Source organism: Mirounga leonina, unplaced genomic scaffold (genome assembly GCF_011800145.1).
Source record: "Mirounga leonina isolate KUSES-001 unplaced genomic scaffold, KU_Mleo_1.0 Mir_165, whole genome shotgun sequence".
In the NCBI taxonomy this organism is placed as follows: domain Eukaryota; kingdom Metazoa; phylum Chordata; class Mammalia; order Carnivora; family Phocidae; genus Mirounga; species Mirounga leonina.
Window position 1 is genome coordinate 23974993 of NW_023270415.1, and position 18439 is coordinate 23993431.

The window sequence follows — 18439 nt, forward strand, 5'->3', positions numbered from 1 at the left end:
AGTAAGTGCTCGTAAATGCAGACGGGTGTCAACGGAAGCCCTGTGGAGACCCCACGCACACATTCTCTGTGCAGATGAGATCACAGCATGAGAGGACGTTAGAAGTTTGAGGAAAGTGGAGTAAGGAAGAAATAAGTCACATTAGGGAAAAGAAGAGCAGGCAGATTAGAAGAATGCAGATTTTTTAGGCAAGTGAGGGCTTAGTTGAAGTTGGTAATAAATTTAGCATTTCATTCCTCCTTTCATTCTACTTATAACCAAGGTTAGTTAAATATTAGATTATATGGCCTATGTCTAATTTTTCACATTCAACTGAATCCCAAGCCTCTCTGATTCCTACCTCAACACTAATAAAACTGTTATTGTAAGGTTTATGCTTAAACATGACAGAGTGAACAGAAGGAGTAATCTCTCCCCCCCCAACATCTCTAAATTGATAATCCAGTAATCCATAAACTCTCCTTCCCTCTCTTCTGCCCACCTACCCCCAAACAGAATATGGAAGGACTCAAGAGCAGAAGAGATATCCCTATCAAAGTCTGGAATCAGAAAAGCAGATAAACAAGTTGTAACTGACCTAGCAGATGTGAGTAGGCTGAAACTAGTCTGAAGAGTGAGAAGCCAACAAAGACCTTACAAAAAAGTAAACTGATTTGTGCCCCCAGGATCCCAAAAAGCCTCAGGAATCAGATGCATACTCGGTACTTCTAAAGATTAATCCTGGAAGGGCTCTGCAAGTCTTTCAAAGTGCTATGAATCCTCCAACTCACCTCTTTGACCCCCAAAAGACAAATTTCCTAAGAGGTGTCTTCTTAGGAAAGGCTAAAACAGAGAGACTCTGAACACCAGGCACAGCTGTGGGTGGGACTGATAGGCCATGTGCAAATGAGGAGATGCGAGTCCAAATTTATCCTGGAAGATAAGACACCCAGCGCCCTTCCTCATTTCGGGCTCAGAAGACAACAGCCAGGCTTCTGCCCCACAAGGAATGGCAAAGACAACAAAGGAAACAGAATAAAACTTCCAAAAAAGGTTAACATTTTTAAAAGTTCTCAGAGCCACAGAAGAAATATTATACCCACTAAACAAGAATAAGAGGCTATAAAAAGGAATATTTTGAGAATGAGGAAGAGCTCTGGGAAGTCAAAAATACAACAGCCAAAGTAAATAATTTCAAAGAAGGACTGCAAGACACAGTTAAAGAAATCTCCTAGAAAACGGAACAAAGGTAGAGAAGGAAAGAAGAAGGAAGAAAGGGAAGAAGGAAGAAAGGGAGGAAGGAAGGGAGGGACGCAGATAGGCTGGCTCAGAAGATCATCCATAAGACCAGCAGGTACCCCAGAAAGAAGCAATAGCAAAAATGGAGGGAGAGGAATTATCGAAGGAATAATATGAGAAACTTCCCATTTTTAAAGTATATGAATTTCTGGATTGAAATCCAAATGCCCAATGCAATTTACCAAAGAATACACATATCAAGTCAATCATCCATGAATTTCACAACCCCTAGGAAAAGAAAAAGCCAGAAAAGCATCAAGAGGGGCAAAAACATAAAAGTTTCCTATATAAGCTGAAGAATCAGAAGGCTTTGGAGTTTCAAAAGTGGTGTGGGAGGTAGAAAACATCAGTGGAATGCCTTCAAGAAATCGGTGAAAAAATTATTTACAATTTAGAATTATATCTCAGAAAGACTATCAATTAAGTGTGTGGGAAATATGAAGATATTTCAGACCTACAAGATCTCAAAAAATATTTACTCTCCAAGTATCTTCTATAGGCAAGCTAACTAAAGTATGTGCTCCATCTAAACAAGGAAGCAAATCAAGAACAAGGGAAACCATCCAGAAAATAGGCAACTCAACAAGGGAGAGAGGCAAAAGAAATTTTCAAAATAATGGTTAATAGAAGAACCAAAATACTAGCTCTGCAGCAGACCTATCAAACAATCAATCCAACTTGAGAAGAATAAAGAGCTCCAAGAAAGATTTAAAAAAGGAACTAAAAAATTACATGACATGTTTACTTGTAAGAGTTTGGGGATAAGTTACAAAACGTAGAGAAGTGTACATGTGGAGTATGTATATGAGAGTTAAGTCTTCATTTTTCAGAGCAAGAACTCAGCTAATATCTAAAAATGAAAAATCTAGAAATAGAAATATGAGTGACTGACAATAGAAAAATAATAAACAGCTGAAGCAGGTGGCAAGAGGTTGCCTCTGGAAAAAGGAAGCAGAAATGGCCAGTAGCAGGGCATTTTATCATAAACCAATCCTTTATACCATTAATCTTGAGTAACTCTTTTTTTTTTTTTAAGATTTTATTTATTTATTTGACAGAGAGAGACACAGCGAGAGAGGGCATACAAGCAGGGAGTGTGGGAGAGGGAGAAGCAAGCTTCCCCCCGAGCAGGGAGCCCAATGTGGGGCTCGATCCCAGGACCTGGAATCATGACCTGAGCTGAAGGCAGACGCTTAATGACTGAGCCACCCAGGCGCCCCATAATCTTGAATAAATCTTGACCTTTTATATATATCAGTATCACTATGACCAATATAATAATCAAATATAAAAAAAAAAAAAGAATGAAGCACATGCCAGTTATGTCTTTTTTTTAAGATTTTATTTAATTATTTGAGAGAGAGAGAGAGAGAGTATGAGCAGAGGGGAGGGGCAGAGCAAGAAGCAGACTTCCCACTGAGCAGGGAGTCCATTGCAGGACTCGATCCCAGGACCCTGGGATCATGATCTGAGCCGAAGGCAGACACTTAACTGACTGAGCCACCAAGGTGCCCCACCAGTTATGTCTTGATGTAGAACAAACTCCATGATATAAGTGAAACCCTGACATATGAGTGAAAAGGAAAATCAAGATGTAAGAACAGTATATTTTAAAAAGGTGAAAAGAATGTTCCACTTTTTCTTAGAATGCAGAAATGTATCAATGAGAAAGCACCCCAGAATGTAAAAAATCATAACTTCTCTTGAATCCATCAGAGATCTGAGATTGTAAAGCAAACAAGAGAAATGAATTCTAGAGAGTGACAAACCCCTCCATGGAGAGGCAGGGCTCACAAAGTGTCTCAACACTGGCAGAGCAAAGAAGGAAGAGATGAATGCTATAAATGCAGGTGAGAAGAAAGTAGATGAAATGCCAATAAATTCTATGGGGCACCTGAATGGCTCAGTTAGTTAAACGTCTGCCTTCAGCTCAGGTCATGATCTCAGGATCCTGGGATCAAGCCCCACATTAGACTCCTTGCTCAGTGGGAAGTCCACTTCCTCTGCCTCTCTGCCCAACTCACTCTCATATAAATAAATAAAATCTAAAAAAAAAAAAAAAAAAGAGAGAGAGAGAGAAAAAAAATGCCAGTAAATTCTAAAGACTGAGTGTGGGCAAACACAACAGTTTAGAAAAACTAGGATCTCAAAGCAGAAGCTCTTTTCCATGGACCTCACCTGAGTACTCAGGAGGACAACCAAGCAGAGGTACAACTAGAAACCAGAGAGAGCCTCACTCAGTGGAGCAGGTGTGCAGCTGGTGAATGTCTGCCACTGAGAGGAAAGCATGGAACTTTTACACACTTCTCTAGACTCTTCTCTCATACAAAGCAAAAAGCTCAAGCCACTAGAGAAAGGGGAGAAACAAATACCAACTGCCTCTGGGGTAGAGACAAGAGATTCTGTTGCCCCAGAAGCTTAGGCAAAGACTCATTGCTTAGTAGAAGCAAAAGCTACCTACCCCTGGAATAAAGGGGTAGAAAACACTCCTGAAACCAAGGTCCTGCACCAGTATAAAGCAGAGGTCTGAAAATGCTGACAAGGAGGCAAGAAACTCTCTTGCACTCAGGAGCACTCACAGATCCAAAGTAAAGTTTGGCTACCATGGGGAAGGAAGCAGAAACATTGATAAAAACCCACCTCTGAGACCCAGGCACACAGTCAGCTTGAGAATGAGTCTGGGCAAGAAAATCAAGAACTATGTCCCCACACCCACCACACTCTTATGATCAAGTAATAAGCACAAGAGCTGACTACAGAGCATACAGATACACCTCACCCCTTGGCACAGTGAAGGAGGGACTGCTGAAACCTGAGGGCAGAGCAGAAACATGAGAGAAAAATCCTCCCTAAACCTCACCCCACACAAAGCACAGATAATAGCACACCACTGCTGAAGGAATCTGAAGTCAGTAGTGATGATAGCAACAACAAAACTCAAAATGAGCTCAACTGGGGCACCTGGATGGCTCAGTCGTTAAGCATCTGCCTTCGGCTCCGGTCATGATCTCAGAGTCCTGGGAGCGAGCCCCGCATCGGGCTCCTCACTCTGCGGGAGGCCTGCTTCTCCCTTTCCCACTCCCCCTGCTTGTGTTCCCTCTCTTGCTGTGTCTATCTCTGTCAAATGAATAAATAAAATCTTAAAAAAAAAAAAAAAAAAGAGCTCAACTACTGACAAGACTGATGCCACCCTCCACACCTTCCACACTAACAGTCTGATGGAAGAGATATGCCTATTTCTCAACTTAAATACTGTTCAACTCAGCCTCCACGATTTCTCAATATACAATATCCACCATTTGTTAAAAAATTATGAGACACCCAAAATTGCAAGAATTACCCATTGTCAGAGGATAAAGAAGTCAATGAAACAGGACCCAGAGGTCAGAATTACAGGAAATAAGTTTTACAATACCTATGATTAGCAAGTTAGAAGATTTAATGTATGTAATATATATAATGATAGACAACATGTATAAACATATGGGAAATCTCAGCAGAGAAACAGAAACTATAGAACAAAAGCAAATGGAAATCTTGGGGGAGAGTCACAGATGAAAATTAATGGTGATGTCATTATTAACAGATGGATACAGATGAAGAAATAATCACTAAAACTGCAGATATATCAATAGACATTACTCAAACTGAGGCACAGAAAAAAAAAGAGTAAAAAATTAAAAGGAACAAAAGATACTGGAGCTACAAAACGATACCAATGGTCTAACAAATGTGTAACTGGAAACTCCACAGAAGAGAGGAAACAAAGAGTAAGAAATATTTGAAAAAAATAATAGCTGAGAATTTGACAAAGTAGCCGAATTATAACAAAACACAGATGCTATGTTTAGACACCACTAAGCAGGAAAAATACAAAAAGGGGAAGAAAGGAAGAAGAGGAAGAAAAGGAGGAGAAAGGGAGGAAGGAAAGAGGACGGACAGGGAAGAGGGCAGAGGATAAAGGAAAAAAGAAAAAAACCACATTTAGACATATAGTCAAACTGCTAAGAACTAATGAAAACGGAAATTTGTGACAGCCTTCAAAGGGAAAAAAATACATGAAGAGGAAAGAGCAGGTAAGAATTACAGCAGATGTTCATCAAAAACTACATAAGTCAAAAGACAATGGAACAAGATCTTTTAAAGTACAGTAGTGCCCCTTATCCACGAGGGATGCATTCCAAGTTCCCCAGAGGGTGCCTGATACCATAGACAGTACCAAACCCTATATATACTATGTTTTTTCCTGTGCATACACACCTACGACACTGTTTAATTTATAAATTAGGCACAGTAAGAGATTAATAATAATAATAACAATAAAATAGAACAATTATAACACTATAATAAGTTAGGTGAATGTGATCTTTCTCTCAAAATATCTCATTGTACTATACTCACTACTCTTGCGATGATACGAGATGATAAAATGCCCACAGGATGAGAGGAAGTGAGGTGAACAACATAGGCATTCTAATGCAGAGTTCGGCAACTATTAACCTTCTGATGAGCTTCCAGACCTGTGGATGACTACAGGTAACTGAAACCATGGAGAGTGAAACCATAAATAAGGGAGACTACTGTACTGAAAGAAAGAGAAAAACCCAGAATCCTATCTCCAGACAAAAATAACTTGCAAAAATGAAGATGAAATAAGGACTTCTTTATCAAACAAAAGCTGAGAGAAATTACTGCCAGTAGACTTGTTAATACAAGTAATTGTAGAGTAGGTTCAACAAGCAGGAGTATAATACCAGGAAGAAATTTAAACAAATGAACATTATTCATGAATATGGATCTACACAAATAAATGAAGAGTACTGAAAATGGTAAAAATGAGGGTAAATATAAGACATTTTTTCTGATTTCAACCACATAAAATGACAACTGACTATATAAAGCATAATTAGTAACAAATTGTGAGTTTTATACTATATATAGAAGTAAAATGTATGATCACAATAGGAGGTCTTTGAAACATACAGAGTATAATTGCAATAGGAGGTCATAGAGACATAGAGAAAAGTAAAATGACCACATTAAAAATATAAAGACACAGATAGACTAAGATGATGGGGGGAATATCCCATGCAAACATTAATCAAAATTAAACTGGGATGGCTATAACATCAGACAAAGCGGAATTCACGAAAAGGAATATTATCAGGGCTAAGGAGAGAAATCACGTAATAATAAGGTGGCCAAGTCACCAAAAAGACGTAACAATGCTAAATGCATATATATCTGTTAACAACAAAGCTTCAAAGTACACAAAACAAAACTGAACTTATAAATCTCCAAATTTATAATTGGAGACACTAACAATAAAAGCAGCAGACAGAAAATCAGAAGGAATATAGGACTAGAAAGAAGAAGTCAAAAAGAAAATTAGAATGCACCTTGAACTGAGTGAAAATAAAAACTCAACTTGTCAAAATCTGTAGGACAGAGCTAAATCAGTGCTTAAAGAGAAGTATATAGCATTAAATCTTGTATTAGAAAAGAAGAGAGTTCTTAGATCCACAGTCTTAGCTTATAGTTTACAAAACCAGAAAAAAAGAATACAAAATTAAATCCAAAACCAGTGAAGGAAGGATAAAATAAAGAGCAGAAATCAATAAAATGTTAAATATAATAATAGAGAAAATCAATGAAACAAAAAACCTGGCTGTTTAAAAGGGATAAAAAATTAATAAACTCCTAGCCAGACTGATCAGGAGAAAAAGAAAACAAATTACCAATAGCAGGAATAAACCAAAAGACAACTGACAAAATGGGAGAAGATATTTGCAAATGACAGATCAGATAAAGGGCTAGTATCCAAAATCTGTAAAGAACTTATCAAAGTCAACACCCAAAGAACAAATAATCCAATCAAGAAATGGGCAGAAGACATGAACAGACATTTTTCCAAAGAAGACATCCAAATGGCCAACAGACACATGAAAAAGTGCTCAACATCACTCGGCATCAGGGAAATCCAAATCAAAACTTCAGTGAGATACCACCTCACACCAGTCAGAATGCCTAAAACTAACAAGTCAGGAAATGACAGATGTTGGCAAGGATGCAGAAAAAGGAGAACCCTCCTACACTGTTGGTGGGAATGCAAGCTGGTGCAGCCACTCTGGAAAACAGTATGGAGGTTCTTCAAAAAGTTGAAAATAGAGCTACCCTATGACCCAGCAATTGCACTACTGGGTATTTACCCCAAAGATACAAATGTAGTGATACGAAGGGGTACGTGCACCCCCATGTTTATAGCAGCAATGTCCACAATAGCCAAACTATGGAAAGAGCCAAGATGTCCACTGACAGATGAACGGATAAAGAAGATGTGGTATATACATATACAATGGAATATTATGCAGCCATCAAAAAAACGAAATCTTGGGCGCCTGGGTGGCTCAGTTGGTTAAGTGACTGCCTTCGGCTCAGGTCATGATCCCAGGGTGTGGGATCGAGTCCCACATCGGGCTCCTTGCTCGGCGGAAGGCCTGCTTCTCCCTCTCCCACTCCCCCTGCTTGTGTTCCTGCTCTCGCTGTCTCTGTCTCTGTCAAATAAATAAATAAAATCTTTAAAAAAAAAAAACAAAAAAATGAAATCTTGCCATTTGCAATGACGTGGATATAACTAGGGGGTATTATGCTAAGCGGAAGAAGTCAATCAGAGAAAGACAAGTATCATATGATCTCACTGATATGAGGAATTCTTAATCTCAGGAAACAAACAGGGTTGCTGGAGTGGCGGGGGTGGGAGGGCTGGGGTGGCTGGATGATGGACACTGGGGAGTGTATGTGCTTTGGTGAGTGCTGTGAATTGTGTAAGACTGATGAATCACAGACCTGTACCTCTGAAACAAATAATACATTATATGTTAAGAAAAAAAAAAAAAGATAGTAGGAAGGGAAAAATGAAGGGGGCTAAATCGGAGGGGGAGATGAACGATGAGAGACTATGGACTCTGAGAAACAAACTGAGGGTTTTAGAGGGGAGGGGGTGGGGGGATGGGTTAGCCCGGTGATGGGTATTAAGGAGGGCACGTACTGAATGGAGCACTGGGTGTTAAACGCAAACAATGAATCATGGAACACTACATCAAAAAAATAAAAAATAAATAAAAAAGCAGGAATGAGAGAGGGAATATCACTACAGATGCTGCAGCTAGTAGAAGGATAACAAGGGAATGTTGTGAACAATTCTATACCAATAAATTCAACCACTTAGAAGAAATGGACAAATTCCTTGAAAGATTCGAACTGCCAAAGTTCGTTCAAGCAGAAGTAGATAGCTTGAGTAGCTATCTATTTCTATTTTTTAAAACTCAGTTCATAGTTAAAACTTCCCACAAGAAAAAGTCTTCCCCAGATGGCTCCACTGGTAAATTCCACCCAAAAATTAAGGAAGATAGATTGCCAAACTCTTCCAAACTTCCAAACTTACTATCTGAGGAGCATTACCCTACGCTGATGATAAAACCTGGCAACAGTATTAGAACAACAACAACAAAAATATAGATCAGTATCTCTTATACATGTAGCCATAAAATCTTTAAAAAATATTAGCACATCTATTCCAGAAATACATGAAAAATATAGCCAGTACATCATGATCAATTGGGGTTTATGTTAGTCAGACAAGCTTAATTCAACATTCAAAAAGCAATCAATGCCACTTGACATCCATTAGGATGGCTACCGTTTAAAAAACAAGACAAAACAAACACAAACACCTATACACACACACACACACACACACACCCTAAGTGTTAGCAAGGATGTGGAGAAATTAGAACCCTTGTACACTGCTGGTGAGAATATAAAATGGTACAGCCACTACAGAAAAGAATTTGGTAATTCCTCAAAATATAAAATGTAGAATTACCATACGATTGAACAATTCCACTTCTAAGTATATACTCCAAACATTGAAAGTAGATACACCAATGTTCATAGCAGCATTACTCGCAATAGCCAGAAGTTGAAAATAACCCAAATGCCCATCAACAGATGAATGGATAAATAAAATGTGATATATCCACACAATGGAATATTATTCAGGCTTTAAACGGAATGAAATTCTTATAAATGCTACAACATGGATGAACCTTGAAAACATGCTAAATGAAATAAGCCAAACAAAAAAGGACAAATATTGCATGATTCCACTTACAGAAGGTTCCTAGAAAAGGCAAATTCAGAGACATAGAAAGTAAAACAGAGATTACCAGGGGCTGAGTAGAGGGAAGAACGAGGAGTTGGTGTTTAATGGTGTACAGTTTCTATTTGGGATGATGAAAACATTCTGGAAGTAGATAGCAGTGATGGCTGTACAACACTGTGAATGTAGTTAATGCCACTGAAATGTTCACCTAAAAATGGTTAAAATTGTATTTTTTTTTGTTATTTACATATTACATAAATTTTAAAAATCCATCAGTGAAATTCACCATTACAACAAACTAAACAGAAAAATTATATGACATATCAACAGATGCAGAGAAAGCATTTGGTAAAATTTAAAATGTACTGATAATTAAGTAAAAAAAACAATCTCTTAATAAAGCAGGAATACAAGGAAATATCAATCTGATATAGAGTATCTATGAAAAAAAACCTACAATCATCATGGTATTTATAATGGGGAAAGACTGACTTTCCTTTAAAGATGGGGAGTGAGGTAAGGATATCTGCCTTCCAATTCAACAATCAACCACTTCTGTTCACCATTGTACCGGATGCTCTATTCAGAGCAATAAAGCAAGACAAGTAGATAAAAGCATACAGATTAGAAAGGAAGAAATAAAACTGTTTTTATTCATAGACGACAAGTTCATCAATGCAGAAAATCCCACACAATCTATAAAATAAGCTATTATAACTTATAATTCAGCTTAGTTAGGTCGCAGAGTACAAGGTCAATATATAAAACCAACTGTATTTCTATACAATAGAAAAGAAGAATTGGAAATTGAATGGTACAGCCATTGGTTTAAAAACCAACACCATTAAAAAAAATGCCATTAGTAATATATCCAAAAACATGAAGCACTTAGGGATAAACATGAAAACTGTAAAATACTTCTATGAAAAAGTACAAAACATTGCTGTGAGATATTTCTAAAAACCTAAATAAATGGAGAGCTAGACCTTGTTCATAGATGAAAGACTCCATATTAAGATACTGATTTATGTGAAACTGATCTATGTAGTCAGCACAGTCCTAAAGAAATCTTCCCAATTGGCTTTTTTTTCTTGATAGAGACTGATTCTAAAATTTCTATGGAAATGCAAAGGCTCCAAACTAGCCAATAAACAAACAAACAAACAGAACAAAGACAGAGTTCTTTATTGGATTTCAACCTTACTTGAAAAGCTACAGTCTATACATACTTGTAATAGCTTCAGGATAGACATATGAATTAATGGAACAGAATAGAGAATCTAGAAACAGACCCACAAATATGTGGTCAACTGATTATCAACAAATGTGCTAAGAGAATTCAATGGAAAAGCATTAATCTTTTAAACAGATGATAGAACTGGATAACCTATGTGGAAAAGGAGGAAAGGAGAGGACAGGAAGGAAGGGAAGGAGAAGGCAGGGGAGTTCTTTATCTGATAACGAATTTGTGTCCAAAATATGTAAAGAACTCTTACAACTACTCAATAAGAAAGCAAACTATCAAAAAGACAAAACTTCGAACAGGCATTTCAGGGAAGAGATATGAATGGTAAATAAACATATGATAAGATATTCAACAATATCAGTTACTAGGGAAATGCAAATTAAATTCTAGTGAGATAACATTATATACCTACTAGTATAACCAAAACTATCAATACCAACAATACCAAAAGCTGGAAAAGATGTGAAGTAATTAGAGCTTTCAAACACTCCTACTGGGAATACAAATTAGTACAGTCTCTCTGGAAAACATCTTCACAGTTTCTTAACAAAGTTACACATGCGCTTATTATACAAATATGGACATAAAGAATATACTAGAGAAATATATACATATAAAGACTTACATATGAATGTTTAAAGCCACTTAATTTACATAGTCTCAAACTAGAAAGAGCCCAAATGTTGGTGAAGACTAAAACAATAAGAGACAATAAAAAAGAACTAATGATAAATCCAACAACACAGATGAATCTCAGCATTATGAAGCCAGACACAAAAGGCTTCCTAATGTATGATCCAATTTATATGACATTCTGGAAAGGCAAAATTATAGAAAGAGAAATCAAATCAGGGCTTGCCAGGGGCTAAGGAGAGGGGAAGAGATTACCTACAAATGGGAACTTTTTTGGGGTAACAGAAATATTATACATCTTAATTGTGGTGGTAGTTAATGAATGTATATACACATATAAACACACATGTTAAAATTCACTGAACTGCACCTTGATAAATCTGAATTTTTTATAAAATGGGGATATATTAGTATATACACACAGAATATCTCTGTAAAGATATTTATTTCTATTTATCAAATTCTTATATAATATTCACTATATTTGACAGTATTCTAAATGCTGTACAACTATTAACTCATTGTGGGACATGCTATTCAAAAGAGAGACTAAGAGACCAAGGGTCTCAGAGTGAAGTAAGACTTTTTCTCACTGTTCACTCTTTCATGCCATGTGAATTCTTTTAGCCATGTACATACCTTGTTTATTAAAAAAACTTTTAAAAACATGCTTTTGCAAGTTTTTAAACTGCTTTTGCTTCATTCATCACAGATTTTTTTAATTGACAAATCAGTGTATTCAGTATTCTCCCAATCTCCCTGCAGCATATGACTGCTACCTACTTCTTAAAGTCACTCTCTCTTCCTATTTATAGGTGTTCTTTCCTCCTCCCTCCCGTCTCCCCGACACACATTATCTGCTACTGAAAGCTTATCACGTACACTTCAGAAATACCTCACATATCTTTCCCCTCTCTTCTCTGCCACCACTGCCTGAGTTCAGACCCTCAGCATCTTTTACCTGAACAGCTCTGCTAGCCCACTGGCCTCTCAGCCTTCAGTCTCATCCTGCTCAAATACACTCCCTATGTTACTTACAGGATTGTCTTTTGAAGAATGCAAACCAGATCATATCACTTTCGTGTTCAAACCTTAACATGTTCCTTAATTCACATAAAAACCATGGTCCCAGCTATTCCTAACTTTCCAGATTCATCTTCATATTCTCTAGGTTCTAGGGTACTGTAATTTTTGTTATATGATTAAAGCTCCTCATTGTTAACACTTAAGGGTTAGTTTTTCGAGTGTAGGGACCAAGTTTCAGTCATCTTGTTATCTTCAGTTATAAGTGTTGGGCATTCAGTGGGTGCAATGGTAAATTTTATGTGTCATTGTCTGGACCATGGTGACTAGATACCTGATCAAACATTATTCTGGGTGTTCTGTGAGGGTGTTTTTGGAAGAGACTTACATTTATCACTGAACTCTGGGTAAAGCAGATTCCTCTCCGTAATGTGGGTGGGCCTAATCAGTTGAAGACCTACCTAGAAGAAAAGGCTGACCTCCCCTGAAGCAAGAGGGAACTCAGCAGAAAGCTTCTGGACTCACATCTAACTCCCGATTCTCCAGCCTGCTGGCTTCTCCCTCAGATTTTGGACTAGCCAAGCCTCTACAACTGCACAGGCCAGTTCCTTAAAATAAGTCTCTGTGAGTGATGTATGAAATGTGTATATATACATACACACATACAGATACATACACACACACACATACACATTCTGCTGGACTGTTTCTCTGGAGAACCCTGAACAATAATATAGTGGGTATACAAAAAAATGTTTTTCGTATTAATAAAATCAATGCTTTTTGTTCTATTTTCACTTAACATACAAATACATGTCTATGAGGAGATTTATTTTGACGTATTTTTATAAATCACTCACCAGTTTTAAGTCAATATAAATGTGTTAAGTTAAAACAACATATACACAATATAAGAACGACAGAATCTTGAACACATGTTAGGTTTCATGTTACAAGTACTTTTAAGAGAAGAAAAAGCATTGACTAGCCAGGTTATAAAAACAGAATTGAAATCTCTAGCAATACCACACAGACAAATAATTCTTAATCACTAAAAATAATTGCCTAGATATTCACAGCTGTCTTAAAAAGAAAATGTTTTTAACAGGTGATTTTGTTTTTACTACAAATTTCAGAAATGTGTTCCTGCAGAAACTGAAAACATCTCTAAAACACAATCCTTATGTGAGAAAACGGCATGGGAAAAAAGGGCATATTGTTTTTGATAGAAATAATTATTAAGCCTGTTTTATGAATTTCATTTATTACATTGTTTAATAAAAATAATTTCTATATATGCATAGATAAAATGATAATACAAAATGGAATTAAACTAGTTCCTGCTAAGTTATCTGCCAAGTGCTGAATTTGAGGTTCTCTGCTTCTCTTGCAACAGAGGTAGGTGTTAATGATGTCATTAACTGCTGCAGAAGAAATAGGGGACCATGAACATAAGTCTTGGCAGAAAATAAACACCCTCTGAGTTTACCTTTAAATTTAAAGTAAATAGAAAAATTAGTTTATAGAGCGCCTGTCCAATATAGTTCCTGCCCTAAAGGGATAACTCAGGATCTTTATTTCCAGTGTTTTCAGCTGTATTCCAGAAATAAAGGCTAACAAACTCTGTTCTTTAAAAAATACAAATTAAAACTGTGGCCAAATGGCAAAAACCACGAGTCAATAAACTAAAAATTGTTCAATTGGTATTATATAAAATATATACAATGATACAATTTTTTAGTATTTGCCAACCGTAAGATTATGATTAATATTTCATCTTGGCCCCATAAACAGATGTTATTTTGTACCTGGAGAATCTATCTTTAAAGATACAGAATACTGCCCTGGGGTGGGGGAGGAACATTGACTTCTACTTTAACAGTAGTTAAGACATTACTTAGAGTCAAAAACACTGGAATAGGATTTGTTCATCACTCTGATATTCTGACAGGATAGGCATATGTATATGTAAATTGAGCTCTCACCTTGTCAAGTTGATCTTGAAGACTAGTGGATGCTTTATAACCAAGCTGTAACAGCATTGCTTCTGCAGCATTTTTTTTGGCTATCTTTTTGTTAGGTCCTGTTCCAGTAGCAACTTCATTGCCTACTTTGACCTGGTAAGATTAAAGTAAGAAAGTGATGATAATTGCTTTGGCAAACAGGAACTCTTTAACACCATAAAACAATGTGTTATGCTCTCTAGCATTCAAAAATATAAAGTTTCATCCATAATGAAAACAGCAACTAAGATACTATTCCAGGGGTGCCTGGGTGGCTTCAGTTGTTAAGTGTCTGCCTTCGGCTCAGGTCATGATCCCAGGGTCCTGGGATCGAGCCCTGCATCGGGATCCCTGCTCGGCGGGAAGCCTGCTTCTCCCTCTCCCACTCCCCCCCACCCCCGCTTGTGTTCCCTCTCTCGCTGTGTCTCTCTCTGTCAAATAAACAAATAAAATCTTAAAAAAAAAAAGATACTATTCCATTTACATAATGTTATATATACAAGTGAAAATATACGTAGAGAAAAATATGACAATATGGTCCTCAAAATGACAATGGGGGTTTATCTCAGGGTGACAGAACCTTATATGATTTTTACTTCCTTACATATTTCTATGTTATTTGATTTTTTAAACAATATTATTTATATAAGTAGAAAAATAAAATTCACATTGTAACAGAGTATATGTTGGTTATGACTACATTTAGTATTATTTATATAATAAATTAAAAGACTGAAAAAAGGAAAAAATTTAAAAATAAATAAAAATTTTTTAAAGATTCTATTTATTTTAGAGAGAGAGTGCAAGCATGAGTGGGGGGGTTGGGCAGAGAGAGAAGCAGACTTCCTGCTGAGCAGGGAGCCTGCCATGGGGCTCCATTCCAGGACCCTGGGACCATGATCTGAGCCAAAGGCAGACACTTAACTGACTGAGCTACCCATGCATCCCCAGATAAAATTTTTTTTTTTAATTTTAAAAAGAAAGCAGAAAGTATAGCATTACAAGGAGAAATAAAAAACACATAACTACAGTGGGATTTGTTTTTTATGAATTGGTCTCAATAAATGATCAAAGACGCAAACAAGAAAATAATCAGAACTTTATAAATTAAACAATGTAGTCTGAATAATCTACAGGCAAAGAAGAAACCCCAATAAAATTAGAAAATATTTTAAGTGAGTAATAACAGAAATATATCAAAATTTAAAGGATGCAGCTAAAGGAGGGTCGAGAAGAAAATATACAGCCATAAAAACTTAAGAGAATGGCAGGACTGTAATGAGCTAAACATCCAGCTCAAGAAGTTATTAGAGCAAAATGAATCCAAAGAAAATAGAATAAAGACAAGGGCAGAAATTAAGGAAACAGAAAACAAAATACAATAGAAAATTTCAAAAAGCCAAAAGTTGGTTCCCTGAAAAGACTAATAAAATGATAAATCAAAGGTTAAGACTGATCAAGGAAAAGTAAGAGAAGACACAAATAAGAATGAAAATGGGAGATTACTATAGCTTCTGTAGAATTAAAAAATAATAAGGGATAGGGGTGTCTGGGTGGCTCAGTCGGTTAAGCATCTGCCTTTGGCTCAGGTTCCGATCACAGGGTCCTGGGGTTGAGTAGGATATCCGGCTCCCTTCTCAGCGGGGAGCCTACTTCTCCCTCTCCTGATCCCCCTGCTTGTGCTCTCTCTCTCTCTGTCAAATAAATAAAATCTTTAAAAAACAGTAAGGGATGTTGAGTATTTTAGCTAAAAATTTTTGAGTATTTAAATAAAGTGGAAAAATTCCTCAATAATATAAGTTACCAAAACTGGCACAGAATAAACTCCGAACTATACAGCTCTATTAACTACTAAAAAAAAAAATTAGAACAATAATTAAAACCTTTTCCATAAAGAAAACTCCAGAGAGCTTCTCCAGCAAGTTCTACCTAATATTTAAGGAAGAAATCATGCTAACCTTACAAAAATTCATCTAAGAATAGAAAAAGAGAAATCAGCCCCCAATTATTCAGTGAGGTATCACTTTTATTCCAAAATCCAACAAGAACAGTATAAGAAAGAAAATTTACAGACCAATTTCATTCATGAATATAACTGCTAAAGTTTAAACTGTATAACAGTAAACTGAACAAAGCAATATATAAAAAGAAAAATCATGACAAAGTTAGGTTTATCCCAGAAATGCAAGATTGATCTAACATTTGAAACTCAAAATCAATCAACAGAATCTGCTATATTAATAGGTTGAGGGGACAAAACATAGAGTCATCCTAATAAATGGAGCAACAGCATTTGATAAAACTCAACATCCATTCATGAGAAAAAAGGGAACGTCCTTAGTAGGAAAGGGCATTTTGCAAAAAACCTACAGCAAACCTCAACAAATGTTATACTTAATGTTGAAATCTTGAAATTAGAAACAAGGCAAGGATGCCCTCTATTTTCACTAGTACTTAACATTTTGCTACAAATCCTACACAGAGCAATAAGGCAAGAAAAAATATGGTATAGAGTTAGAAGTATAAAAACAAACTGTCATTATCTGGAGATACGATATTTATATAGGAAATCCAAGAATACCTACAGATAAATTATAAGAATTTATAAGAGTGTTAAGTTTTCTATGTAAACAGTAGTATACAAAAGCCAACTGCATTTTTATATCCTATCAACAATCAAGTAGGAAATTAGTAAAAGATACCATTTATACTAAGTCTACGGCCATCCCATCCTGAACGCAGGGGATCTGGTCTGATCTTGGAAGCTAAGATACCATTTATACTAAATGAAAATCAAATACCTATGATGTTAAGAACTTTATATAGAAAATAATAAGCACTGAGAAAAATTAAGATAGACCTATTAGAGATAATGAAATAAAGTTTTTTAAAAATTTAAAAATAGAATGTACTGAAAATCAGTATGATACCAGTTCTCTTCAAATTGACTTATAAATTCAATGAATTCCCATCAAAATCCCACACGTTTTTATAATACTTCACAAGCTGATTCCAAAATTTACATGGAAGTACAAAGTGCTAGGACCACCCAAGATCCTTTTGAGGAAGAATTTGGCTGCATTAAAGTTAATTACTTCTGTTTCTCAAAAGAGCATCACTAAAATTGGAGGAAAAAAAATAAGTCACAACACAAGAAAAGATATTTGAAATGCCATGTAACTGAAAAAGACTCACATTCCAGAATATATAGTGAATGCCTGTATGTTATTTTTTTAAAGCCAGTACAAAAAAAATCAAGAGAGCTGAACAGGCCAACTATATATGAAAATTTGGAATGTTTTACCAGATGTCACTGTGCTTTGTTTAGAAAAAAATTGGCTTCAATAGCTTCATGCTGCTTTAATAAAATTTCATAATTACAATATACTGTGTACTAGCAATGAATTAGTATGTGGTACTACTAAATTCAGCTTTCAGAGATAAAGCTTTGATACTTCTACCCATAGTTTTCTTTTTTGGCTTTTGGGTGAAAGCATAACTGGCTACTTCATGTGTCTCAGAACATATGAGACTTATGCACTGTTTGCCATTCATTCTTATATCAGTATTTAGGCTTTATTTGTGTTAGCATTTCTATCACTACTTTTAAGCTTCAGTGAATGAAGTACTTCTAAACACAGTGGTTAGAAAAAAAAAACTTAAATATAAACAATGTGCAAATTATATGACAAATAAATTATGCTCTTTTATTTTTATTTTTTTTAAAGATTATTTATTTATTTGACAGAGAGAGAGAGATAGAGAGCACAAGCAAGGGGAGCGGCAGGCAGAGGGAGAGGGAGAAGCAGGCTCTCTGCTGAGTGGGGCTCGATCCCAGGACCCTGGGATCACGACATGAGCCGAAGGCAGCCGCTTAACCGACTGAGCCACCCAGGCGCCCCTAAATTATGCTCTTTTAATAGTTCTTGTAGCATATGAAACACTGAAAATGTATTCACTGTAGAATTTCTGTAACAACTATCACAAATGTTGTATTTCAAGCCTGTACACTGTCTTTGAAACATTTCACTGCTTTTTCTTCTGAAACTAGAAACCATCACACTATGATAAAACAGCAGTAGTCTATGGACC

General features: G+C 36.2%; 1 protein-coding gene across 10 annotated transcripts in view; it reads right to left on the minus strand.

The window, feature by feature from the left end:
* STAU2 (staufen double-stranded RNA binding protein 2) overlaps window positions 1-18439 on the minus strand; it is a 311388-nt gene that overhangs the window by 157423 nt on the left and 135526 nt on the right. For all 10 annotated transcript variants that reach the window (XM_035011353.1, XM_035011347.1, XM_035011348.1 and 7 more), the window contains one exon: window positions 14330-14461. In XM_035011353.1, the coding sequence (XP_034867244.1) occupies window positions 14330-14461 (132 nt within the window). The remainder of the gene's footprint in view (window positions 1-14329; window positions 14462-18439) is intronic.